This window comes from Bos javanicus, chromosome 6 (assembly GCF_032452875.1).
Source record: "Bos javanicus breed banteng chromosome 6, ARS-OSU_banteng_1.0, whole genome shotgun sequence".
NCBI classification, from domain to species: Eukaryota; Metazoa; Chordata; class Mammalia; order Artiodactyla; family Bovidae; genus Bos; species Bos javanicus.
Genome location: NC_083873.1, coordinates 103,468,727 through 103,496,232, shown reverse-complemented (window position 1 = coordinate 103,496,232; position 27,506 = coordinate 103,468,727). Strand labels below are relative to the sequence as shown.

The window sequence follows — 27,506 nt, the reverse complement described above, 5'->3', positions numbered from 1 at the left end:
CCCAGGATATCTTTCTGAAGATCCTAGGAGCCATCTCTTTGGCATGCAAACATTCAAGGAAAATAGGACCTCATCTCCTAGTTCCCGTGGGAGGGTCGGAGCTTACGTTAGTGGTCACCTGGCTCCAAGTTGCACAACCACCTCATTCTAAAGGTATGAGAAATTCCATTTTCCTTTGTATAAAACAAATTAACATAGAGGGTCACCCCAATATCCAGATGGATTTAGGGTAACGTACATGTAATAATTAATGTTGCCAAGTTCTTTTATTTGAGAACAAATTATTGCTTATCCTGAAGATCTGTATCTTCAGGGCTGCATCTCCTTGGCTCATAAGATTATGAATTCTTTTCTGCCTTTGAAAATCTCTTAACAGATGGTCTGTGATGCACATCACATTCTGGTTTGGTGCTCATTTGATAATGATCGTTTTCTTTCTTATCTACCTCAGCAGAGAGGTAGTCTGGTGGAAGAAGATTGTGTTTTAAAATGTTTCCCAAACATGATGGGAAAAAATTTAAAATTACCCCAACAAGGTCCTATTGTATAGCACAGGGTACTATATTCAACATCATATAATAAATCATAATAGAAAAGAAAAAATTTAAAATATTTTTCCAACAATGGCCACTGTGTAGGGTGGCTCAGGGGCTTGCATTAGATACGGGGAACTCAGAGGCAGCAGGGGGCGGGTATCAGCCGCCAGGGGGCGCTGTGGGGGGGCCCTTAGATTTCTGGTGTTTCTCTGACGGAACTTTGGACAAATCATTTAACTTCTCATAAAAGGCAGGGGTGGGAGGTAAAAATAGCACCTACATCAAGCGCTGTTGATGCATAAATGGGTTGCTGTAGGCAAAGCACCCCTGTACAGAGCCCGGCCCCCAGTGAACACAGCGGGCATGCTGTCAGGTGGTGGACAGAGGCAGCACCTTGCAGTTACTGCCTGCCTGCCTGGGCTGTGTCCAACTCTGTCTCTTATGTGCCAAGTTCTTAGGCAATTAACTTTGCCTCTTGCAAAACGAGATGAACAGTAGTCTCCTTCCTGCTGCTGCATGAGTCACTTAGCTCTCAAGTGCCTGGTCCTGTGCCTGGCACAGTGAGTCCCCAGGGACCCTAGCTGCCAGGAGCCTCCTCAAGCAGGGGGATTGATTGACAGCTGACTGAGGTAGGATGACCACCTAAAAAAAAATCACAGTGCCAGGCCAGCAAGGAGGAGGGAGCAGGTAGCCCTTTCTTAGGGAAGCAGCTGGAGTAAAGATGCATCTTGTCTCCTCCCTCCAGGACAGGTAAAGGGCATTTGAGGCCCCGAACCTCTGCTTAAGAATGTGTCTTCAGAGTCTTTCTGGGTAAGTAACTAAGACTGTGGGGTCCATTTGGAATGAACCCTCTGTGTCTGAGGGAGAAGGGCAGGAAGGTAGATTATCACCTCTGTGGGCTTTTCAGAGCTGGAGACCTGGGAGGAGGACACTGATGGCCACAGGGCAGCTGTAAGGACAGGGTCCTGCATCCTCAGCAGCCTGGGTGAGGCTCCCCAAGGCTGAGTGTGGTCATGGGAAGGACACACAGCTTGACCTACAGCAGGGCACAGGGGTTCCCCCTTCAGACCAGACGGCAGCCCCGGACAGGTTGAGGGGTAGGGGAGGGTTGAGAGGGAGGTGAGAGGAGGCTGCTGCTGCTGCTGTTGCTAAGTCACTTTAGTCGTGTCCGACTCTGTGCGACCCCACAGATGGCAGCCCACCAGGCTCCCCATCCCTGGGATTCTCCAGGCAAGAACACTGGAGTGGGTTGCCATGACCTTCTCCAATGCATGAAAGTGAAAAGTGAAAGGGAAGTTGCTCAGTCGTGTTCGACTCTTCCCAATCCCATGGACTGCAGCCTATCAGGCTCCTCTGCCCATGAGATTTTCCAGGCAAGAGTACTGGAGTGGGTTGCCATTGCCTTGATAGGGGTCTGGAAACCCACAGCTCTGCCCCTTGAGCTGGAATTGGGGGCACAGTTTGGGGTCTGTAGGAGTCCCCAGGAGAAGGCAATGGCACCCCACTCCAGTACTGTTGCCTGGAAAATCTTATGGACAGAGGAGCCTGGAAGGCTGCAGTCCATGGGGTCCCTGAGGGTCGGACACGACTGAGCAACTTCACTTTCACTTTTCACTTTCATGCACTGGAGAAGGAAATGGCAACCCACTCCAGTGTTCTTGCCTGGAGAATCCCAGGGACAGGGGAGCCTCGTGGGCTGCCATCTGTGGGGTCGCACAGAGTCAGACACGACTGAAGCAACTTAGCAGCAGCAGGAGTCCCCAAGGATTCTTAGACAACTTCGGGGGAGAAGCACCCAACTGGCTGGCTGGTATGCCCAGTTTGGCAGGCATCTAGCAGGGTCTGGTTAAATGGAAGAGAAACAAACATGCATTTTTGTACTGGAAACGTCAGGCGGGATTTCTACTCATCACACACTGAATCTGGAAGGAGAGGGGAGAGCAGACCTCCCAGATCCTGAGGCTCAACTGATCAACCTCAAGGATCAAGAAAGAGGGAGGCGGCTGATGGGAGGAGAGAGAATGCAACTGCCAGGAAGGCACCGAGTGAACGCTAAATCATGGAGTCCAGCTCCCCGGGTGACCAGGGCCCCTCAGCAGGGCCCCTCAGCAGGGCCCGCGCATGCGCAGAGCGCCCCTGGGGCTATCCCCGCTCCAGCGGCACCTCCCTCCACCCTACCTCCCGGCCCGCAGGGCCGTGGGCACCGAGTCAGTGCATCTGGAATATAGGACTCAGTCAGTGCAACTCAGAACACGCAGTGGAGGGAAAACCGCCCAGTGCACCCAGGACTTTTCCTATTTTAGAACTGGAAGTCCTGACCTGGGTACACCCAATGGCTGGTCATCCGCAGGGCTGATCCCTGGGCCCACATGGCTGCCAGAAGGTGGTGGCAGGGCACATTCTGTCATCTAAACTTCTTCACTGCTCTGCCCCTCACAAGTTTCCACTGCCGAGAACTGAGGGGAGAGGAGGGGGAGGAGGAAAAGGAGAGGGGAGGAGAGGAGGAATAAAGTGTGAGTTGTGAGGGGAGGAGTGAAGTGTAAGGGTGTAAGAGGAGGGGTGAGGTGTGAGGAGAGGGGTGAGGTGTAAGGGTGTGAGGGGAGGGGTGAGGTATGAAAGGAGGGGTAAGGTGTGAAAGGAGGGGTGAGGTGGAAAGGTGTAAGAGGTGGGATGAGGTGTAAGGGAAGGGGTGAGGCGTGAGGGTGTAAGAGGAGGGGTGAGGCGTGAGGAGAGAGGGGAGAATGAGGAGTGGGATGCTGGGCACTTAATCAGCATGGCATAGCGTGACATTCCTGTATCAGGAACTTGACCTGGGTTCTCTCTTTACTCCGAGTAGATCTGTTAGAAGGCAGGTGGTAAAGGGTAGACCCAAGCCTGCTCCTTTCTGAGTGAGACTGAGTTGACTCTGTAGCTCTTCTGCCCTGGAAACCACACCTGCGCAGAAGATCAGCTGTCTTGCTAGGCGACAACCACACCAGTAGCCCTGAGCCCTGTGCCTCACCTGGGCTCGCAGGGAGCTGTGGATGGCCTCTGAGAACGAGTATGCACCTGGTGGGCTGCCGGAGCTCTGAGGCCTGCTGAGTACAGTGGCTCTTGTGACTGGGCCTGTCCCTGGCAGGAACCTTGGAGGCGATGCCTAGGACTGTCACAAGAAATGCTGGCTCTTGTTGAGGACTTTGGGCTTCTAAGCCTGGGCAGCTCCCATACCTGCCTGTGTAAGTCTCACTCCCTTGGGCCTGAACTTTCTCCTGGGGGCCAAAGAGAATGGCCCCTGGTCCCCTGTGGGCCATGAGGTCTCCTTTGAGGATGACTCCCACAAAGCTGTGTTCAATGCTGTCTGCTACAGCTCCTGACAGTGTCTAAGAGTCTTTGGGCCTAACTGTCTAGTTGTACCCAAAGAAAATCTTTTGTGAAGTGCTGTGTGGGAATATCACCCCCATTCCACAGATAGAAAAAATTAAGACTGAGGGGCAAGTATTTTGCCAAGTGTTCACTGCAGGGGAGTGGCAGGTCTGGGAGTGGACCCGGATGGGTCTGACATCAAAGCCACCATCGTTCGTATCCTCTTGTCTGAGTGGGAGAGCTGAGTAGACAGAAGTGTGGGGCAGGAGGACAGAAGACCCCACACTCCTGCAGCGGGGAGGTGATGGGTGCTCTGTGCTGCGGGTCCAGCTTCCCAGGGACCCTGCACACCTCCCGGACTTGCGCTGCTAAGTTAGCAAAGCAAGGCTTCTCTGTGCTTCTTTGGCTCCAGAGAAATCAGGTGTGCTTTTTCATTTTTGTTCCTTGTGTGATTCTACATTCCCATTGCTACCTGGAGTGCTCAGATGCCTGCTTTTTCCAAGCAGAGACATCAGTTCATTTGCTTTTGGTCATCAGATGCTGGAAAGTCATGGGGCTGGTGTGGCGGTGCTTTGGGTTTAGATTTCAAAAGAGGAATGGTCGCTTCTCAGCTGTCTTGGGTGTCTGTTTGCTTAGAGCCCCCTAATCCTTTGGTTTTGTTTGAACATCCCTCTCTGTCTGGCTGGATGCCCCTTCTGTACTGAGATCCATGTTCTCCATCCTTGGGTCTGTCCTTCTGAGAACTTTCAGCTCTTTTCTTAGATTCTCCTCCCCTCCTTGATTCCTCCAGTGGCCTGAATTTTGGTCATTTAGGTTTTCTCCAAAGGTTATTCTCACTAGAAATTACAGATTGCTCTTGCAGTCCAACAAACACAGAGCAGTGAGTCTTTCCATCCTTGGGATAAAACCATCCTTGCCTTCAGGTGCTTCTTCCAATAAGACACGGCTATCCTCTCCTTCACAGCCATTACCTTCTATTTCACTTGATTTATTTTGATTCCAAAAGTCTTCCTTCCAAAAGTTTGGGAGGGGGCAGTCATATAAGCGGGTGTCTTCTCCTGGAGATGCTCCCCCACCCACCCACTCACTGCAACAACATCCAAAAGGGACTTCTCTTCTCCGGGATTCCCTCCTAAACTTGACTCCCACTAGCTGGTGTCCTGCCCTCCTGAGCTGCCCCACTCCATCCGTTCTCCTGAGGGGCTTGATGCAGAGGTGGGTCTCCCGAGATCAGGAAGGGCTGCCTCCTTCTCTCCGGTTGTAAGAGAGCAGACTTGGTCTCAAACCACGGCAGAAGGAGCCTCAGTCCTCACAGGCTCTCCAGGGAATCACTTCATAACACAGCATTTCTTCCTTGCCAACCCCTTGCAAATGACAACCCAGATGCGAGAAAGCCCAAGGGTGGTCTGAGTGGGGGCTCTATCCACCTCTCAGTCCTTGTTCCACCATGACCCCAGGTGCAGTCAGGCTCTGGGACTTTCACTATGTCATACCCACAAGAGTGATGGAGCCTGTGGCTTCCCCCTTGTAAATCTGAGGTCCTGGCATCCACTGTCCACAGTGGGTGAGGCTCCAGATGTCTCTCTCTGGCCTCCAGCTGCTGAATTCAGCTGCACATGGACCTGGAGGGCTTTGGTGACTGGGTCTTGACTTTGCGTTCAGATCACAGGGACATTTTTGAGTCATTCTGGCTGACAGACTCTGGGATACACAGGGCACAGCTCATGGAGACATATGTATACAGTCAGTGTCTAGCCGGGCACACACACCACGGCTGGGGAGGCATGCCGTGTGGGGACAAGGACACGGGTCTGTCCCCAGACAGTGCAGCAGCTCTCCAATCAACCAGTTTCTAGTAATTGCACTTAGTTTCCTGGTATTCGGGTCTCTGCCCTTCGGGCTCTTGAAGGTGCCATAGCGGGGACTCAGATGTGGCCCTGAGCTTGACAAATTCCCCTTGGTCCCTGCAGAGCTCCTACAGCCCGACCCAGCCAGGACCCAGCCGTAGATCCTAAATGCCTCCCCTTTGGACTGTCATCAAGTATCCACAAATTCTGGTTTCAGTCTCTGGGCTTGGAATAGCTTGTTTTGCTGTTGAATTTTGGTTTGAGTGGGGTCAGGGTTGCCATAGGACTCAGTTTATTCCATAAGCTTTTTTTCTATCCTGGAAAATTAAAAAATAATTGGAAATGACACAAGAACCTAGGGTTAGGATGGCTAGAGAAGTCCCTGCTTATCTGCCTTCGCCTGTCCCCACCACTGTCCCGAACCCTCCAGCCGAGCCCACTGAGGGACGTTCCCCGACAATCCAGGAAAAGAGGAAATGGGGTTCAGATGACCTGTTCTCCTGCACCCACCCCAACCTGCTATAGTGACCCTCACTCTTGTCTGATGAGACCTGGGGTCTTTCTTTTACTTGCCACACAAGCACTGAATGAACATCAACCACATGCCAAGTGCTGTCCTAGGACTGGGCAGAGGACCCGAGGAAAAGTCCTCAGGTGCAAGGGTTGGGCATTGGGCACAGACACAGTGTCTGAGCTCAGTCTGGGGGTCCAGGCAGCTGCTGGGCTATGGGCATCCCTGGAGCTCACAAGGCCCTCACGTGAGCTGGACTCAGGGGGCAGAACTCTAGGTTCTAGGGGCCTTGGCAGTCCCCAGTCCATGGTGGGCACTCAGAACAGGGAGAAGGGGGTAGGCCTGGGTGCCAAAGCAGGAACTCAGTGTGAGACAGGCAGGGTCCAATGATTAGAGAAGGACCAGCTGCTGGGATGGCATCAAAGCCAGATCTGCGGTCAAGGGCAGGGCAGGGGGAGAGGCCAGGGGCTTGGAATCTTTACACAGGTTTCCTGGGCGTTTTGTATGCAGGCCATGGACTCCTGCAGACCCCTGACCCCAGAAGCCGACTCTGGTTAATTTTACTGCTCCACGGGAAATAGCCTATAGTGGACCGTATGGTGAATTTACCGGTTCACAGGCGACAGAGAGAACCAAAAACCAAAGCCAAAATAGAGAGGACCTTTGGACAAAACTGTAACCACCTTTTCAAGATGAAATAACAATAGGGTGACAACCAGGTCTCCACTGTCCAACCTTATTCACTGAGAACTCCCCCATCTCCCTCCCAGGGGTGGAACATGCCAGCGGCCCCTGGATGCCTCTAGCCCAGTGGGCCTGATATTGAGCAATCTATCACAAGGCCACCTTCCACATTGCCTAAAGGAATGTTATGGTCAGAGTGGGGAGGAAATCTCCTTTTTAGAAAATATGAATGAAAATGAAAGGATACCAACCCGAGTTCTTGGCTCACTGAAGTCATCAAGGCCACAGAATGAATGCTAGTGAGAAAAACAAAAAAAGGAACAAAAACTATAAAATAAGACCAAAAGAAAATGAGGAGGGGGGAAGAAAAGAAAGAAAGATGTAAGATATGTAGAATGGAATTCAATGACAGCATTTCACAAGAGCTAGGGCCCTGGGGTGGGTTTGGAAAGAGACACAGGAGGTCAGTGGGCTTCAGAAGCTGATTCCACCTGAGAAACCCATTCTGTGGGATTCCTTGCCCAGGGTGGGTTACCCCACAGAGTCTGCAAACATCTGGCTAATACAGACGGGGGAGAGGTACACCGTAGTGGAAGTGTTGGTCGCTCAGTCATGTCTGACTCTTTGTGACCCCGTGGACCGTGTAGCTTGCCAAGCTCCTCTGTCCATGGGGTTCTCCAGGCAAGAAGAAGGGCGTGGACTGACATTCCCAGACCAGGAATTTTTGGTGCTGGGGTGTGACTTCCTTGAAGAATGTGGCAGGATAGTATATATCCAGGAAGAACCCGCTGATGGTCATGGTTGATGGTCCCACCAAAGGCGGGGCATGACATGCATACAAAGATCAAGGAAGACTCCACCCAGGTCCCAGGTCACCCAGTCCCACCAGAAGACAAACAGAACCCCTCCCCCTCCCACATCCCTGCCAGGGCCCACTCTTCCAAGAGAGTCATTGTTTAAAATCTTTTATGCCTCTGGTTTTTCTGCTTTAAAAAGAAAAAAATATCAGGAAAAAAAAGTGGCCCTAAAGGAGTGAAAAATTGTACAGATCAGTTTGAAAATAGAGATCTTCCTTAGCTTATTTACAACTTGATTTATTCAAAAAGAATTGCTGGTGATTCTTTTTGGAGATTAGGTTATGAGAAACATGTCTGAATATTATCTGAGGTGTCTGAAAATAATTCATTGTTTTTTTTCCCAAAACCTCAAGGTAATAGCTCCCCTAAATTGTTACTGAAAAAATGAACATCCAGACAGCCAACAAATTTTAAACACATTTTAGGATCACTGGAAGTTAAAGCTAGAAGGAACATTTAGAATCACCTAGCTCTTGATTTTCTACATAGGGAAACTGAGACCTGAGAATGGCGAGGTCCTTGCCGAGACCACCCTGTGGCATGTGGTGGGGAAAGAGTTCCTGACAGCTGACCACGGTGGCTGGAGTTATTTTTCCACCAGCCCAGGCCAATAGTATCCTTTAAGTATCCTTGAGACCCCCTGGGCTGCTCCAGTCCATGGGGTCACAAAGAGTCCGACAGACTGAGCAGCTAATACTTTCACTTCAACTTATCCTTATGGCTTCCCAGGTGGCACTAGTGGAAAAGAATCTGCCTGCAATGCAGATTCTGGTTCAATCCCTGGGTTGGGAAGATACCCTGGAGACGGGAATGTCAGCCCACTCCAGTATTCTTGCCTGGAGAATGCCATGGACAGAGGAGCCTGGTGGGCTGCAGTCCATGGGGTCGCAAAGAGTCCGACACGACTGAGCGACTAACACTTTTGCTTTCACTGGCTGCTCAAAATAACCGCAGAATTGTGTGGGGGTGGGGGGAGTGGTGAGCAGCTGTCTGATGGGGATTCTGCTGCTGCTTAGTTGCTTCAGTCGTGTCCGACCCTGTGCAACCCCATGGACCGTAGCTGCCAGGCTCCTCTGTCCATGGGGATTCTCCTGGCAAGAATACCAGAGTGGGTTGCCATGCCCTCCTTCAGGGAATCTTCCTGGCCCAGGGATCAAACTCGAGTCTCCTGCATTGCAGGCAGATTCTTTACAGCTGAGCCACTAGGGAAGCCGGATGGGGACTCTAGGGGTCTACTTAAACGAAATTCCTAAGGGGTTTCCAGGGCACTCAGGAAAATGGGCCCAGATCCTCCAGCCATTACCCTCTGCTGCCCCCGTGAGGACACTGATGGTTGTGCAGGCTGGGAGGCCCTGGGGCTCCAGGTACAGTAGGGAAGACGCTAGGAAGGTGAGTTAATCTGTGTAAAAGCTGACTTTTAGGAAAGAAAACTGGTGTAGCATCTGAAGAGCTGCACTATCTCTTTGGGCCATTGTGTTTGATTCCCTCTAGAAAGAGTGGGCTGTCATCCCATTTGCAGACAACCGTGAATCTGCCCTCTGGTGGCTTTCGTGACTTTGGCCCTGCTCTGTCCATGGAATGAGTCAGACACCTGAAGCTCAGAAATATCCTTTCTCCATCTTCTTTTCCAGGGTGGCAGCACATCATCCTTAAAGCTTTTTTGACGCATGTTGTCCCCAACAGACACCACCCCCAAAGTTGGGGGCAGAGTCCATCACCTATTCCCAAACATGAGCTTACCTCTACAACATAAAATGTGCAATTGTGGATTTTCTGTGTGAGTGTGTTTGTGTGTGTGTGTTAGTCCTTCAGTCACATCCAACTCTTCGTGACCCCATGGACTGTAGCCTGCCAGGCTCTCTGTCCATGGAATTTCCCAAGCAAGAATACTGGAGTGGGTAGCCAGTCCCTTCTCCAGGGGATCTTCCCGACAACCCAGGGATCAACCCAGGTCTCCCATATGGCAGGCAGATTCTTTACTGTCTAAGCCATCAGGGAAGTCTGGGTTTTCTACTCATCTATTACTCATCCTGCAAACATTTGATGATGCCCTATTTCATGGCAAGAACTGTCTTCGATAAAGAGATAAATAAAAGCTGGTCCCTGAACTCAAGGAAGTCCTGGCCACTGGGCAGACGAACAAGAAGTGGTAAGTGCCCTAACAAAGATGCCGCGTATATGGATTCATTTATCTGTCTGGACCAGCAGTATGTGGCGGGGGCGCTGGTAGGGTGACTGTGGAATCCCTGGAGACCCGGGTTATCCCTCCCCAGCTGTGGGATTGTGGACAGGTGTTTGAATCTTTCTCAGGCTCAGTGTCCTCACCCGTAAAGTGGGGACAACCATAGGGGCCAGTGGGACTGGGCATCAGCCTCACTTCCTGCTGGAAGGAAGAGACTTCCCTGAAGGGAAGAACACTCATTGGTTCTAGGCCTAAGTGTCATTTAAGGAGAATGAGTCCATGGAGAAAGTCACCTCACCCTTCCCAGTGAGGTAGTGTTAGAGGGGTTCAGACTTTCTTCCCTAGAAAAGTACTTATTTCTTGGACCGCCAGTACGGGGGACACGGGCAGAGAAGAGAGGGCTGAAGACAGAGCCTGTTCCTTAGGCTTCATGAAACTGACAGAAGAGAATACTCCACGTGAGCGGTTCATGGAAGACGCCAGGGGCTGGCACGAGCTCACACCACCTACCTTTTCCTCCAGTTCTTTTAGGTGTCGCTTCTGGATCTCCAGCTTATCCTCCAGTTCTCGCACTCTCTGCAACACATTAAGTTCTGTATCAGAAAAAGTAAATTTTCCAGGTTCAAATCTCACTCTTCATTGTTTGTCTAGTGTAGTGTGTTTAAGCAGCGACTCATTGGAAATGAGTCGGGAATGACTGAAGGCAAGAGGAGAAGAGGGCGGCAGAGGATGAGATGGTTAGATAGTATCACTGACTCCACGGACATGAGTTTGAGCAAACTCTGGGAGATAGTGGACGAGAGGAAAGCCAGGCATGCTGCAGTCCATGGGGTCAAAGAGAGTCGGACACAACTTAGCAACTGAACAACAATAAGCTGCTTAACACACAAACAGTAAGTGGGCAACTCGACTCACTTTTATATGTTGAACAGCCTTGTCTCTCCACCCCCTGAATCAAGACTGAGGGCCTCTTCAGCACTCAGGAGGCTCCCTCAGGCCCCCACGTGACTCTATTCTGACCTCTCACTAAAAGTAGATTTTTGCCTGTTCTTGAAACGCATGGAAACAGATTGCACTCTTAAGGCAGGATCTTTTGAAAACATAAACATCAAGATCAGACCAAGACACGGAGGTGCCTTTTGGGCAGGTCAATAAAGCTCATGGATTTGAAGCAGCACCAAATGACATGTCTAAGATTTATTTAGCTGGAGCCTGGGAGCAGGGGCAGAGGAGATGAGTGTTGATGGGGGCACCCAGGTTCTTAGAAGGTTTAAGGATGACAAACTGTCCCTGTGAGCCTGGGCCATTCCTGGTTTTAGCACTGAACGTCCAGAGTCTTGAGAAACTCATCAGTCCTGGGCCAACAGGGAGAGATGGCCACCTGCCTGGCTCTGCACCCACCGAATGCTCCCTGGGGTGCACACCCACCGGTGCTTTATCAATCTGTTCCTTCCAGTTCCACGCAGCGTTTCACCAGGAGGCCTGGCAGGTACGACCTCTTCCAGTTTGTCATGTGTCCAATAGCGCTTCATCACCCGACAGGGTTGATACGCCGGGACAGCTACTAGCCTTACCAGTCCTGAATGCAGACGGACACCTCATTCCTTGGGAAAAGGCTGTCGGACTGATGGCCAGGCAATTTACATCAGCCCGAATTAAGCTTGTAGACCCATCCTCAGGCCTGGAGAAACTTTCTGTCCAGATTCCTAAATTCAGATCAGCATCACCTGGAGGCCCTGTGGATCCCAGAGGCCCTGCCCCAGAGTTGCTGACCCATCAGTTCCAGGGTGGGGCCTGAGAAGCTGTGTTCCCCACAGATTCCCAGGTGATGGGGATGCTGCTGGTCTGGAGACCCTACTCTGAGAATCACCACTGTGGGCACATGTGCCCACTCAGCAGGTATGGCTCAATAGGCCCTGTGCCTACTCAGCAGGTATGGCTCAATAGGCCTAGGGCCTCAAGGGGTTTGTGGTCCATCAGATTCAGACAATGGAACTACGCAAATACATGGATGATGCCCTGGATAAATACAGACATCACAGAGAAAGTCAAGTGGAGTAGGGAAAGGGAAGGGGTGTTATTTTATATGGGGGCTCAGGGAAGGGCAAGCTTGGCAGAGAGGTGAGGAGGGTAAGGAATTGAGGTGTGGGCTGGGGGGCCTGGAGGAGGCATAGAATCCAGCCCATGGTGGTTTTCCAGATGAGGAAAGGAGAAGGAATCCAGGCAGAAGGAATGAGATGTGTGTGCAGGGAGCTGGGGGTGCCAGGGGGCAGAGGGTCTGAATGTTCCAGTGAGAAGCTTTCTGGTGAGGAGCTTGAAGATTTAGGGGTGTCATGGGGAGTTTGTGAAGGGTTTTAAGTAGGGAAATGATGAGATTTTGATTTTGGAAAGATCACACTGGCAGCAAAATAGAGTGAATTGATAAAAAAAAGAAAGTGAAAGTCACTCAGTCATCTCTGACTCTTTGTTACCCCATGGACTGTACAGTCCATGGAATCCTCCAGGCCAGAATACTGGAGTGGGCAGCCTTTCCCTTCTCCAGGGGATCTTCCCAACCCAGGGATCAAAGCCAGGTGTCCTGCATTGCAGGCGGATTCTTTACCAGCTGAGCCACAAGGGAGGCCCGTTCAAAATGCTTAGAGTAAAGTTGGCAGAGTATGTGCTCCATAAAGGAGACCGGAAATGTTTCTAACCTTCTTCCGCCTGAGGGAGACAGTGACCGCTCCTCAGAATCCCCTTGCAAGGCGGGGATCGTCTAAGAATGAGCACAAACTCAGCTAGACTCCGGTTTGGATCCCAGGCCCCAAATTTACCAGCTGGTGGACTTTGGGGTGTCATGTAATCAGTTAATCTCTCTGTGGAATCCCTCTTCTGTAATAACCACACTGTGACCCTGTGACTCTGGGGGTGAAATGGGCACCCAGGGAACAGTGCCTTGGAAATCACAGTGCCACATGGAGGGGGGACAACCTCTTATAGTTTTCGAAGGGTTTGCAAAAATCTCCCAGGAACAACTTCTGGGCTTTGAAAATCAGTCTGAGTTCCTTTGTATCATTTTTTTAGATCCCACATACAAGTGATGTCATGTGGCATTTGTCTTTCTCTGAGTTACTTCAGACAGAGAGATATTACTTCTGTATAATAATCTCCAGCTCCATTCATGCTGCTGCAAATGGCATTATTTCATTCTTTTTAATGGCTGAGTATGAAACTCCAGTACTTTGGCCACCTCATGCGAAGAGTTGACTCATTGGAAAAGACTCTGATGCTGGGAGGGATTGGAGGCAGGAGGAGAAGGGGACGACAGAGGATGAGATGGCTGGATGGCATCACGGACTCGATGGAGTGAACTCCGGGAGTTGGTGATGGACAGGGAGGCCTGGCGTGCTGCAGTGCATGGGGTTGCAAAAGTCGGACACAACTGAACAACTGAACTGAACTGAATTTGGTGAGCTGATCTGTAAAATAATGCCATTTGCAGCAGCATGGATGGACCTGGGGTCGCAAAGAGTCGGACACGACTGATCGAATGAACTGAACTGAACTGAATATTCCATTATATGTATGTACCACATCTTCTTTATCCATTCCTCTGTTGATGGACACTTAGGTTGCTGCCATGTCCTGGCTATTGTAAATAGTGCTGCCATGAACATTGGGGTGCATGTATCTTTTCAAAGTATGGTTTTCTATGGATACATGTCCAGAATCGGAATTGCTGGGTCATACGGTAATTCTATGTATAGTTTTTGAAGGAACTTCCATACTGTTGTTCATAGTGGCTGTACAATTTACATTCCCACCAACAATGGAGGAGGGTTCCCTTTTCTCCATCTCCTCCCCAGATTTATTGTTTATAGATTTTTTGACAATGGCCATTCTGACAAGTGTGAGGTGATACCTCATTGTAATTCTGATTTGCATGTGAGTCTGGGTGAACTCCGGGAGTTGGTGATGGACAGGGAGGCCTGGCATGCTGCGATTCATGGGGTCGCAAAGAGTCGGACACGACTGAGCGACTGAACTGAACTGAACTGAACTGAATAATTAGTGATGTTGAGCATCTTTTCATGTGCTCTTTGGCCATCTGTATGTCTTCTTTGGAGAAATGTCTATTTAGATCATTTGTCCATTTTTTGAACTTACTTACAAAACAGAGACAGACTCATGGACTTTGAAAACAAACTTATGGTTACCAAAGGGAAAAGTTGGGGTGGGAGGGATAAATGAGGAGTTTGAGATTAACATATGCATATGAAATATATTATCAACAAAGACCTACTGTATAGCACAGGGAACTCTATTCGGCATTATGTAATAAATCATATAAGAAAAGAATCTGAAAAAAGTGGAAATATGTATATGTAAAACTGAATCACTTTGCTGTACTCCTGAAACTAATACAACAGTGTAAACCAACTATACCCCCAATATAAAGTAAAAGAAAAAAAAAAGATTAAGTGAAAAAATTATCTTTATCTAAAAAGAAATCAGCCTGAGAAGCTGACTCTCATTCTAGTCTTTCATGACTTTTTAAAAAAAATAACCAGGGTCAGCCTCTCACCTGGTTATGGGAGGCTGGAAGGGGCAGTGTTCAAAAGAGTCTTGCCATCACATCCCAGCTCTGCCACTTCCTGGCTATGTCTTTGGGCAAGTTGCTTACCCTCTTTGAGCCTCACTCATTTCACCTGTGAAACTGCATCAATGGCCCCCATTCAGAGGGTTGGTGTGACCCTCAATGAACCAACATTTATGGAGCCTCCTCTAAGTGCCAGCACTGGTCTGTCTCCCTGCTCTGGAATATAAGCCTCAAGAGGGCAAGCCCTGTGTCCCCAGCCCAGAGAACAGTGCCTGGCATGCAAATGTCAGAAAAGTTACAAATGGAAACAGTGTGACATGGAGCAGGAAAAGCTGGTGAGAAAAGCAGCTGATGCATTTGTAGAGGTGAGCACGGGGCCCAGGGGTGTCAGAATGTCAGGTTATGCAACCTAGGCTTCATCCTCTGGGAACTGGGGAGCCAGGGTGGGTCTTTGGGGAAGGGTGGTGCTACGCTGTGTTAGGAAGCCTTCTGGGGTGCAGTGGATAGATTGGCTGGGACAGAGGTTGTGCGGTTGGGGAGGGATAGGACAAAGCAAGCTGGCATGAGTGGATTAACTCCAATCTGCACTACAGCAGAACATGGTGTAAATGTGCCAAATGAGTCTGTTGGGAAAGGGGCCATGTGCTGATTGATTTTTTGCCCTCTACATCCACTTTTCCCCTTAGTTAACAGTGCTTGAAAAATAAAACGTCCATAGGAGTCACACTGGTGACGTCACTGCATCCCATGGGCTAGATGCAGGCAAGACAGACCGCTGCAGCCCATGGCAAACTCGGATGTGTCCTGGTCAAATCAGGCATCCGGTGCCCCAGGCTGGGTCAGATACGGCCGAGTGCTGCCAGAGGCCCTGACGGTGCTGTGCTGTGTTTTGTCGTGTGTTATATGTGCTATATTGTGTCGTGCTCTGAAAGTTGTGTGTTGTATGTGTTGTGTGTGCTGCAGCTCCAGGTGCTCAGCCAACACCTAGCACGTGCCAGACATCAGACCGGCTCAGGGGCCACGCCCATCAGAGGCGGGTCCCTCAGGAGCCACGCCCATCAGAGCCGGCTAGCTCAGTAGCTGGCGAGCATATCACAGCAGCACAGGAGCCCAGGGGCTCCTGCAGGGGCTGCCCGGAGTCCCTTCGCCCAAATCAAGAATGGAATGAAGAGCTCGCGTTCATACCTCCAGTTACCCTTTCCCCTTTGGTCACGACCCTTTCACTCCTCAACCAAATGCAGTCAGCTGTGCCTGCCCCGACCCCGCACCCCTTTTTCTGCACTCAATGGGAATCCTCGCTTCTTAGTCCTAACCGGGGCCTCTGCTGCCTCGGACAGAAGGCACTTCTCCACCGGCTCCTTCTTCCAATTCTCTGTCTCCCTCTCCTTCGGTGCCATCGATTCCCAATGGTTATCTAGATCCTTCCTCACTGGCAGGATTCCTTATGAGCTGTAGAGCCTTCAGGCACATGAGTTAACCTTCCTGAGTCTCAGCTTTCGCATCAGGGAAACGGAAGTAATCGTCTCACCCGCAGGAGTGCCATGGGGTAAGAGATCTAAAGCAGTGAGCCTCCAAGGTCTGCCAGACCCTGGGGCCGCCTCAGCTCCAGCAGCACGACGGGTCCTGGGAACCAGGCCCCCGTGTGCTCAGCAGCACAAGAGGCTCACACAGGACGTCGCACACACTTAGGAATACCAAAGCAAACCGGCCAGCCGGCGCCCCTTGTTACAAGAACCTGAGTTTAAACAGAAGACGGATGCTGGAGGAAGCGGGGACGCCTCGCTTTGGTTTGTGTTATCATTTAGCAGGGTGGGAACCTTGTTCAAATGTATGATTAGAAACAGTGGGCGGTATAGTGTGCCCGTGAGCAACCCCCCCTCCATCACTGAGGGTTCGCCGGGCTATGAGGGCGTCCACGGGAAGACACCCCCACTTCACGGAAACCTGCTTTACGGCCAGCTCTCCAGCGAATGGGCCCTCAGAGGTGTCAGTGTTCCGACAGCGGGCAGGAGGGGTGGAGAAGTGGAGACGATGGACAGAGGTGCCCGGCGGGGCGCCTGCTCCTACCTGCCAGGTCCTTGTCACTACCTGCTGGGCCCTCCCCCTACCTGCCTGCCCCTTCCCCTCCCTGCTGGGTCCCTCCCCTTACATGCCCATCCCCACCCCTACCTACTGACCCCTCCCCCTACCTGCTGGCCCCTCCCCCTACCTGCCGGCCCGTCTCCCTACCAACTGGGCCTTCCCCTCCCTGCCGGCCCCTGCCCCTCCCTGCCTGTCTTTTGCCTTACCTGTCGGCCCCTCCCCCATCTGCTGGGCCCCTCCCCCTACCAGTCCTTCCCCCACTTGCCTGCCCCACCCCTACCAGCTAGGCCCCTCCCCCTGCCGGCCCCTCCCCTACCTGCTGGGCCTGCTGCAGCAGCTCCATGCGCTCCCGCAGGATCTGACTGTCGAACTCCCGGCTCTGCCGCAGGATCTGCCGGCGCAGCTTCTCCACGGCGGCCTGCAGGTCCTCCCGCTGGCCCTCGCTCAGCGCCTCGCTGGCCCTCCGCCCCGGCTCCTGTTGCAGCGCATCGTACAGCGTGGCCTCCAGCTCCTGGATTTTCTGAGCGACCCACATGACACAGACAGTGGGAGGTCACAAGGTGGGGGCGGCAGGAAACCCCAGGACACTGCAGCTGAGCGAGGCTGAGCTGGGGGATCTTGGGCGGGGTGGGGAGGCATGCAGCGGGCAGAGCAGAGCGGGGTGGGGTGAGGGAGCCCCTTCCAGTTCCCTGCACACAGTTTTGAGAACATGTCTTACTCTATTCAATCAAGATGCTCTGCTCTCCACAGATAAAGAAAAAATAGTCATAATCCCTTCTTGAAATATCTGATTCAAAGAGAGGTTTGATTGGACTCGTCTTTATTTTTATCCTTGGCTTCCAATTTACTGTCTCCAGCTTGGGAAACAAATCTCTTTTATCTGGAGTAGCGTGGGAAAATGTGTTCCAAATTGCAGGCACTTGGCATTCAGCTGGCTCATTAGAAAAGCGATTTCAACCCCAAGCAACTGGGGGCAATGTCCTCATTGCTCCCTCCTCCCCGCAAAAAGCAAGACTCCCTTGGTTAGCGAAGCACATAAGAGATTAGTAGCCAATGGAGGGGATCTTTGTGAAAGCTCAGAGTTTTCATCCTGAGAGGAAGTTACTTCTTTTCAACTTCACGGTGAGACACTTAAATACAGTTACCTTATAGGAATACCTAAGGATGAAAGAGAGAAAGCAGTATTTCCTTCTCTTTTCCCCTAAATCCCCACCTGAATCTCTTGCTAGGAGCAGCTCCTTCTTTTCCCAAGATGCTACCGGCCAACAACCAGTTTTAATGGAAACTGCCAGGAAGAGGCAGGAAGTGGTATGAAGCAGGGGGTCAACACAGGTAGCCCTCTGTGCCTGTGGCCATCTACTCCTGTAGCCTCCCCCGTTTCAGCACAGCTGTGCTAACTCTGCAAGGGAATTCCAGGCCCACCAGACCAATTTTAGCCAATAGGCATTGGCTTCCTCTCTCCCAATTCCAGCGATCACCCCAGGAAACTAGAAGGTGGGAATGTGTCCACTGACACAGCCAAGGGGTCCCCATGGAGTGGGAGCTTGCCTGTGCCTGCTGGCTGCCCCCCTTCAGCAGCCGAACTCCTAGGAGACCCCCAAGTGGCCAGTTTCCAGCCAGGATCTCACCATCCAATTCCGGAAGCTTCACTGTGGCCCTGTGCCATCTCACTCTGCACGATGACAAAGGAACACAGGTGTGCGTCTGGCACCTGCTCTCCTCGCTTCTGCCTGGGCACATGGCACTGCCACCCTCGGGAGCATTTTACTTCCCTGACTCTTCAGGTCAGCCTCACACTGATCACAGCTCCAACCTCAACATGTGCCTGAAATCCCACTCGAGGCTTTGGAATAGTCTTTTTCCTTTTTTTTTTTTTTGATGTGGATCATTTTTAAAGTCTTTATTAAGTTTGTCATAATTTTGCCCCCGTGGTTTTTCTAGTTTTCTGGCCTTGAGGCATATGGGATCTTAGCCCCCTGACCAGGGATAGAACCCACACCCCCTCCATTAAAAGGCGAAGTCTTAACCACTGGACCACCAGAGAAGCTCCTGGAATGTTCTTCAGGTAAGAATGTTGCTTCTACCCAGCAACAGGATCAGCCTGCCCAGGGGTCTCCTCTGCAGAACCAGGACTCGGGTTCTCAGGGTCCCCCAGGGCCTTTCTGCACACAGCACTTTGACAGCCAAGGGTGGACACCGAGTTTCCCAGAGTGTGCTGGGGAACACCAGCCTTGCAAGATGTCCCTTGAGAAGAGGGCCCAAGAACCTGTGAACTTGACATATGACTTCCTCTGTTCCTCTTGGAGTCTCAGCCCATCCTTAAGCATATTAAGGAGCCAGAGGTCAACAAAATTACTCTCCCTCTTTTTTTCTGGCCACAGGTTTTCTTGTTATCCCCTGAAATAGTATTCCTAGGAACTTACTGGGGAAGCCCAGGGGAGCACAGAGATGGTGTACAATGCAGCAAGAAAGGGTATTTGCAAAAGGATGGAATCAAGATAGAATAGATAGATAGAATCAAGGAAAACCCAAAAAAGCGAAAGAGAGGGAGAAAAGAATGAACATGGTCTCATTTTTCAGTTGCTCTGACCACCATTACAACATTGTATGCCCAGAAATGACAATCGAGAGGAAAACACCTTGTCTTGATGAGGCTGAAACCTTCCCGACCTTCACCATCTGCGGCTCCCTGCCCTGGGGTTTCAAGCCTCCGGAGCCTGGACATGAAGGGTCAAGGGTCAAGAGGAGGCTGACCAGCCTTCACGTCCAGAATGTCCTGCCTGTGCTAAGCCCAGCCTCCTGCTCTCTGTCTTTATGGAAGTGGGGATTGCAAGTTAATGTTTAGTTATTGATTCTGCATTTGTTAGGTGGAAACCCTCTTTGTCAAAAGATTTAGCTACAAATGATCTAGGCAAAGTCTTGCTCCAGATATTGCTATTCACTGCTTCTTCCTGAAAAAGCAGCCTTGAGCTCAGAGTTCTCTCTGATGTGGGGAACATCCGGGAAACGCCCCCTCAAAGCCATATGACCTATGAACCTGAGCGTGGTCCCTCCTCACACTCATCACCTGGAAGCCCACAACTGGTTCTGTGACCCAGGCTTGATGTTGCACAGAACCTCATGACAAATAATTCTTGTTCTGATGATCACCTGCCCTCCACTCACTGCTTTACCTCTGTGTTCTGTTTTTAAAAAGATAGTTTTGCCACGCCATGCAGCATGTGGGATCTTAGTTCCCCAATCAGGGATCGAAATCCATGCCCCTGCAGTGCAAGCGTGAGTCTTAACCACTGAATTGCCTGGCAAGTCCCACTTCTGTGTTCCTTTGTGACCGTCTCTTTTTGCTACTTATGGGAAAACTTGCTCTGGGCTTTAAGCATGTAAATAAATATTAATAAAAATATTAATAAGCAGAAAGTTTCTTTTCCTTCATTTCAAATGGTTACTAGAACTGAGTGTGTGTGCTGAGTCGTTCAGTGGTGTCCAACTCTTTGCAACCTGTGGACTGTAGCCTGCCAGGCTTCTCTGGCCATGGGGATTCTCCAGGCAAGAATACTGGAGTGGGTTGCCATGCCCTCCTCCAGGGGATCTTCCCAACCCAGGGATCGAACTCAGGTCTCCCACATTGCAGGCAGATTCTTTACTGTCTGAGCCACCAGGGAAGCCCAGAACTGAATAAGTATGAATAAGTATGCCCAGAGAAAATGATCAAGTTAAGTAAATATTTTGGAAAAATCATGACTGACTTGGAAAAAGTGACCATTTATCTGTACAGTTGTTCAGGTTGAAACCGAAACGTGGAGGCAGCACTGGGATCTTGCCCACTCAGCACCGCACGGACCCCACATTCGCCATCAGCCCCCAAGGGAGAGCAGCCTGTAGTGCTAACTCTAAAGAACCAGAACATCCAACCCACTTCCGGTCCTACCAGGTAAGCCTGGTCGAGGGCCTGCTTCCTGTAGTCCAGCTCTTCCTCCAGGTAGCCCTTCTGCCTGCTGAACAGATCCTGAAAAAGAGAAGGTGCCCAAGGTCAAGATCAGCACAAGGACCCATCACCAGGCAGCTCTTCAGAGCCAGCCTACTCACACTTGCTGGAGAGTGAGTCAGTTCCACTGAGGTGGGGACCCATCAGGTGCTCAGGTGAGAAGGGGTATCAGGTCTGCCCTGGTCGCTCCTGTGTGAACCCCCAGCAGGAGCCTCCCAGGCCCAGGAACCTCCATCAAACCTCTCCCCACACCCCCAGCTTCCTTCCTCTTGGGTGCCTGGCCTGGTTCCCCAAGCCCAGGTTGTAGGAATCCCTCTGAAGACCATCTCAGTAGTTCTCTGATGTGGCTCTTTCTCCCCCAACCAGCAACATCACCCACCTCCTGGGTACTCTCCCTGCTGGACATGTCCTCCCCACCCTCCATCACTCAGTCCCCCCAAGCATGAGTTCTCCAGAACTGACTGGAGGGTTTCAGGGTTAGAGCTCAGCTGTTGCAGCCACTTGGTTTTGCAGAGGACGAAACAGAGGGCCAGAGAGGACCAGTGCCTTGTTCTAGATCCCACGGTTCACCGGTGATGGAGGCGGACTAGACACCCAAGCCTGGGGATTCAGCCCAGGGCTCTTCCCATGCCACACGCAGCTTCCAGGCCTCAGGCTCTTCCTTATTCCCCTCACTTCTACTTGGGGAAATTGGTCTTTGAAAGCTCAAGAACTATCTCATCTGGGCAGCCTTCTCCAACATCCCCAGACTGGGTATGACAGATCCTGCTCTATGCCCAGGGGCCCTGGTGAATAGCCACCATCACTGTTAATCAGGTGCCCACAGGTGCCAAGCACTGTGTGATAATGGGCTATGTGTCCAGCATTGCTCATCCCTCCAGCTCATCGAGATGGAAATAGAAAACCCCATTAGCCATAAGAAAAAGGAGGTCCAATGTGTCTCTCCCAAACTCATGTCCAGGAAGGGGCAAGCGAAGACTGGAGCCCCTTCTTTGTGTCTCCGGAACCCCTGGTCCATTTGCTTCCATACCACTGATCTGCCTCTCCTTAGGTTCTCATGCTGCACTGTGGCTGTCCACTCCCATGCACATGTCCCCATGGGCTTTCGGGCTAGACCCTCAAGGCAGGGACCCTGCTATTCATTACTGAACCCCTAAAACTGTCATAGTTTCCAGGATCACAGAGGCTCCAAAAATATGTATCAAGTGAATAACTGAGTGAATGGATGATGACCACACAGGATAGGGATGAGAGCAAAAGCAAAATTTAGAAATGCATGCATATCAATACAAAACACACGTAAATCCTTCCCGGGAAATGACTTATCTGCGCTCTGTCAACCCCCTCTCTCCCAGGGTGGGGGCATGTCCTTTACCTTCTCCTTCTCCAAGTCTAGCATCTTCTGGGTCAGGGCCGCCTCCGTTCCCTCTATTTGCTTCAGCCACTGGAAAACAGCAGGGACAGAGGGCGCAGCTAGTGAGAACCAGTGCCCATCGTTGGGCCGCCCTCCTCGGGGAGGCTCCTGGCCCAGAGGGGTCCCCCCATATGTCCCATGGTGGTCCTTGAAATGGAATTTCATAGTCTGCACAGATGTTTCAGCTTCAACAGATGTTTGCTCAGGAATCATGGGTACACACGTGTGCATATGTACGTGAAGGTGGGTGTGAGGTGTGTGTCCAGGTCAGCCTGTATGTAGAGGAGGTGGTGGGTATGCACGATGGATCCGCGTGGAAGCCTGCAAGTGTGTGCCCTGAGAGCCCTCCAGGTGGGCAAGCGAGCCTCCCTGGGTTCTACCTTGCCGTGTACTGGCGGCTTCCCGCCTGGGACCTCACCCAGCCCCCTCATGACCACCCTGTGGAGAAGGCAGCATCATTCCATGTTGCAGGTAAGGACACAGCAGCTGAATTAAGTCACTTGTCTAAGGTCACACAGGTGAGAAGTGGGGATTTTGTACCCTGCCCGCAGGTCTGCACCCCCACAGCTGCCCCCTGCAGCCATGTGGGGCATGTCTGAACAGCCAGGGGCACCATGGGGTGCAGGAATGAAGGGGGTTCTGACAAGCAGGCTGTGATGGCCTGAGAGAACCCGTGGGGGCACCTGCATGGGCTGGTAATGGGGGTGTGTCTGCCCCTCCTCAGGTCTGGGCTGGGGGTGAGCGGGCACAGGCAGCTGCCCCTTAAGTGTGGGCATGCAGGTGTCTCTTTACAAGGAGCGCACCTGAGAGCCGGGGGAGAGGTCCAGGTAACTGGGTGACACCCTGTGGAGGATGTTTTAGAGTGTCCAGGAGGGTCGGGTTTGACACCATGTATGAATATTCACCTCCTCGTTGCTAAAGCCTACAGACGAACTCCTTGCCATGGGGCCTGCCTGTTACTCGCCTGTGGACCGGCCCTGTCCCAACGCCTCAGACCCCTTGTCTCCTCGTTACTAAAGCCAACAGACAACCTCCCTGCCGTGGGGCCTGCCGGCCAAGCACCTGGGGACGGGCCCGTCCCGACACCCCAGACCCCTTGTCCTCCTCCTCGTCTGGACATGGCCGCCCCTCCTGGACTCTTGGGGCCCTCAGAGCCCCTGTCCTTGGTCATCCTCTCTCCTCGAGGATGACCTCCTCGAGGGGTCCTCCTTCTGGGGTTCTCACCTCCCTTATGGGTTCTCCCTCTTTGAAATGTCTCTGAAATGCCCCCTTTAGTCCAGACATGTCTCCCAGAGCCCAATGCCTCAAGCCTCAGAAACAGGGCTCACTGGCCCACTTCTATAGGGAAGGGCCCCATCTCACCTTGACCCCGGAAGGAAAAGCTGAGAGCAGCCATAGCTCCTCCCCCTTCACTTCCCGTTGTTGGTTCTACCTCCTCTTGGTTCAAAACCCCGCCCACCACTCTCCATTGCCACCGCCCAAGGCAGGACCCCCTCTCAGCCCCTAAGCTCGCGTCTTACCCCAAATCCCCTTCGGCCAGTGCCTTCCCTCAGAAACACTTAGCATCTACTTGTGGACCTTCCCTGCTCCCACTTAAAGCCCCCCAAGCTCCTGACAACGCTGGGGGAACAGCCCCGCTTTCCCTCACCTCAGGGCCTCTGCCCACCTCCTGTCTCTACCCGGAACGTCACCACTTCTCCCATCCCCAGCCTCCGCCTGGGGTCTTTATAGAGATAACACCTACTTAACCTGTGGACCTGTGTTAGGTGTCGCTTCCTCCAGGAAGGCTTCCCTGGTGGCTCCTACGGTAATTTGCCCACAATGCGGGAGACCTGGGTTCGATCCCTGGGTCAGGAAGATCCCCTGGAGAAGGAAACAGCAACCCACTCCAGTGTTCTTGCCTGGAAAATTCCATGGACGGAGGAGCCTGGTGGGCTACGGTCCATGGGATCGCAAAGAGTCAGACACGACTGAGCGACTTCACTTTCTTTCTTTCTTTCCTCCAGGAAGCCTGCCCTGCTTCCTGAGTTTGTGGGGTCCGAGGGCTTCCACAGATTCCGGCACAGCACTCAGCTGACAGATTGCTGCTTCCCTTGTCCCACCACATGGGGTGTTCTCTGTTAAGTTTCCTCACCCAGCCCGGGGTCTGGCCTGAAGCAAGACCCTTACAGTCACTTCCTGAAGGAAGGGGGATATGGGCTGAGGAGGTGTAGGGCGCATGCTGGCTCCATAGCAGGAACAAGCCTGGATAAAGCTGCACCCACAGAGCCTCCCCCTAGAGTTCACGTTTGCTGGGCCCCCAAGGGTGGCTACAGAGGCAGCCTCGGGAGCAGGTGCCCAACGCAGCATTTCCTTAGACTAGGCTGAGCAGGTGTGCAGTGTCTTAGAAACTGGGAAACATATTTTTTACAAGGAATGAAAAAGACTTTCTTTGTACTATCCTAAGGCAAGCAGTCATAAAATGAATAAACTAAAATGGAAAAAGAGTCCAGTTTAGAATCCTTACAACAAGCTGCTCTTTGCTTTTATAGAACATGATGTCTAGTTTTTTTCTTATTGCTAAGAAAAAAGATTTGCTATGCACATTATGCATTAAAAAAAAACTAAAAAATTTTGCTTTGTATATTAGCTGTGCTGTACTTAGTCGTGTCCAACTCTTTCTGACCCCATGGACATAGCCTGCCAGGTTCCTCTGTCCATGGGGTTTTCCAGGCAAGAATATCGGAGTAGCCATGCTCTCCTCCAGGGGATCTTCCTGACCCAGGGATGGAACCCAAATCTCTCCATTGTAGGCAGATTCTTTACCGTCTGAACCAACAGGGAAGCCCAAGAATACTGGAGTGGGTAGCCTATCTCTTCTCCAGGGGATCTCCCTGACCCAAGAATAAAACCAGGGTCTCCTGCATTGCAGGCAGATTCTTTCCCAGCTGAGCTACTAGGGAAGCCCAAGAATATTGGAGTGGGTAGCCTATCCCTTCTCCAGGGGATATCCCTGACCCAGGAATCAAACCAGGGTCTCCTGCATTGCAGGCGATTCTTTACCAGCTGAGCTACTAGGGAAGCCCACTCACAACAGGCACACACACAGAAAAACTTGACAGGTCCTTTCCAGCCACTGGGGGAGTAAAGTCAGGACAGAAAGTGCTGGCCCTGGGCACCCGGGCATGTGAGGACACGGACTTCATATCAGAATCCCACCAGATGTCTATGGGGCCTCGCTCTGGGAGGGAACTTGGATGTTCAGGGTTGTGCCATCCTCCAGGAGGAAGAGACATGGGGACAGGGCACCTGCTGCCCCCAAAACCCTGAAGGACAAGTGAACAGGGCACGAGGAGAGGGCCTCTCATGGGAGGCATGGCCAGTACACCCCTCACCCAGTGGGTACTTTGCCCACCAGTGCAGGACTCTGGTCCCAGAGCCCAGGGGTGGGGAACTTCCTCCTCTAGGACCCAACCCTCCTTTCAGAGAAGGGTCCCAAGGCCTTGACTCTGGGCCAACTACTAGAAAACTTTCCTGTGGCCTAAGCCACCTTCTCCAGTCGGTTATTCCCAGTGAGAGCCTGGGTTTTTAAAAAGCGTCCATCTTTCTGACGGATTTGACCTGTGTGAGAAGAGGAGTGATTTGTGATTGCTTGTATGCCCCGGACATCCCGTGTTCTCTGCTCAGCCTCTGTGTGGTGGTGGGCGGCAGGCAGCAAGGCAACACCCCTGATCTTGGACTCCGCTGACCAGAGGTGGGTCTGGCGGGTGCTGAGATGGGCCAGACCTTCCAGCAGGAGCAGGGCTCCCCCAGGTGGTGATGGGAGAAGGGCAAGCTGCCCGGGCAGGACCCCATTTGCACACCCAGGTGGCTCTGGTGTCCATCTGCCAATGCAGGGGACATAAGCGATATGGGTTTGATCCCTGTGTTGGGAAGATCCCCTGGAGGAGGAATGGCCACTGGGAGGAGAATCCCATGGACAGAGGAGCCTGGTGTGCTACAGTCCCTGGGGTCGCAGAGTCGGACACAACTGAAGTGACTTAGCACCTAGCACCAGCACCCCTAGGAATGCCTGGGGCTGTGCAAACTAGTTTGAGTGGCACTTCGCTCACAGGCTATGAAAGGGGTTTCGTGCTGTTAGAGAGAAAACTGAAGTGAACCTCAGTTTGGTCAGATACCAGAATTGAATGGCAATTTTCAAAATGATGTATGACTTGGTTGAGGGAGCTGGCTGAGGATGTCACTGGGGCTCTGGGTCCCACTGCCAGCTTTCCTACAGCACCTGTCAGCTCCAGGGTGTCCAGCTTGTCCCCGTTTCAGCACTGAAATCCCACATCCTGGGCAAACAGGACACTTGGGCACCCTGGCTGACTTGTAGGTGCTTCCAGGGGTCCCAATGACCCATTTTTCCTCTGGCTGTGCGCTCTCAGCGCCATTTCTCTCTGAGAGGGAGACACAGCACCTCCCAAGCACTGGGGCTTCAATCACAGACACGTAGCAGAGGAAATGAGAAATGTCCCTGAGAAAATGAGAGGACATCTGTCTCTAAGTCTAGTCTCCACGGACTGTCCCAAATGGGGAGCTGGGCCCCTCACTGGCACAGAGTCCAGTGCTGGTGCTTCTAAGCACCAGTCCTGAGTATTGTGCCAACCCTGGGCACCATCACTCCTGCCGCCACCCCTGTGGGATTTCAGGGGGAGCTGCTAGGCAAGGGCGGCTGGCACAGGTCTCTGCATTTAGGAAGCAGAGCATGGTGCTGGCCGTCCAACTTGGGACTCTATGATCAGCGACCAGCAGGGGCTGCTATAGGTGGGCAAGGAGTGGGCGACAGGGTCAAAGTAGATAGCAGCCGCATGCCAGGCAGGCCCTGTGTTCTCGGTGTACAAGGGATCTATGCCGCTCACCTTGCACAACTGTCGAGGAGCCCCAAGGGTCAGAGGCAGGGCCAAGGCTGTGAGTCTATAAAGACCTCTGTTTGCTGCATGTGGGGAGGAGTTTATTGAGAAGGGTCCGGGTGGGAGAATTTGGTACCTGGCAGAGGCTGTTCTTGGCAGGGCTGGGGACTCCAGACAGCCTGCCACCCTCCAAGAGGCTCAAGGGGGTAGAAGAGAGGGAGACTCCCTCCCCAGGCCCACTGCTCCAGCCCCACCCTGGTCCCTGGTGTTGCCTGCTCTTTGCTCACCATCCTTATACATGGATCAGTCACCTCTCAGTACCCAGCCTGGTCCCAGGTGCTTGGCAGCGGTGCCTGGTCCCAGTTAAAAGTGCCATGTCCTGGAGTCCTGATGTTCACCAGCAAGGCTCAGGGCTCAGGGAGATGGAGGGGCCGGCCTGCAGCAGCCCCTGTCGTTAGCGGGTGTGGAGCTGAGAGCCAGCCTGGGAGGGGCCCCTGGGGAACCAGAAGGGAGCCCTGGGCACATCCTCCAGGCAAGCTGGGTAGTGCATGTTGAAATGAACATGGTATAAACTGAAAGCGCTTGCCGGCTTCTCTCCATGACCCCCAGGAGG

The 27,506-nt window shown here is 52.2% G+C and overlaps 2 protein-coding genes across 2 annotated transcripts in view; both read right to left on the bottom strand.

Annotated features, from left to right (window-relative positions):
- C6H4orf50 (chromosome 6 C4orf50 homolog) overlaps positions 1-4,709 on the bottom strand; it is a 142,832-nt gene extending 138,123 nt beyond the window's left edge. The window contains exon 1 of the mRNA XM_061419244.1: positions 3,538-4,709. The gene's annotated coding sequence lies outside the window, so the exon portion shown is untranslated. The remainder of the gene's footprint in view (positions 1-3,537) is intronic.
- A 96-nt stretch (positions 4,710-4,805) lies between these two features.
- Positions 4,806-27,506, bottom strand: part of JAKMIP1 (janus kinase and microtubule interacting protein 1) — a 155,876-nt gene continuing 133,175 nt past the window's right edge. The window contains exons 17-22 of the mRNA XM_061420778.1: positions 21,981-22,049; positions 20,549-20,626; positions 16,937-17,140; positions 10,470-10,535; positions 7,172-7,247; positions 4,806-6,042 (exon numbers count right to left, since the gene is read on the bottom strand). Of these exons, the coding sequence (XP_061276762.1) occupies positions 7,197-7,247; positions 10,470-10,535; positions 16,937-17,140; positions 20,549-20,626; positions 21,981-22,049 (468 nt within the window). The 3' untranslated portion in view covers positions 4,806-6,042; positions 7,172-7,196. The remainder of the gene's footprint in view (positions 6,043-7,171; positions 7,248-10,469; positions 10,536-16,936; positions 17,141-20,548; positions 20,627-21,980; positions 22,050-27,506) is intronic.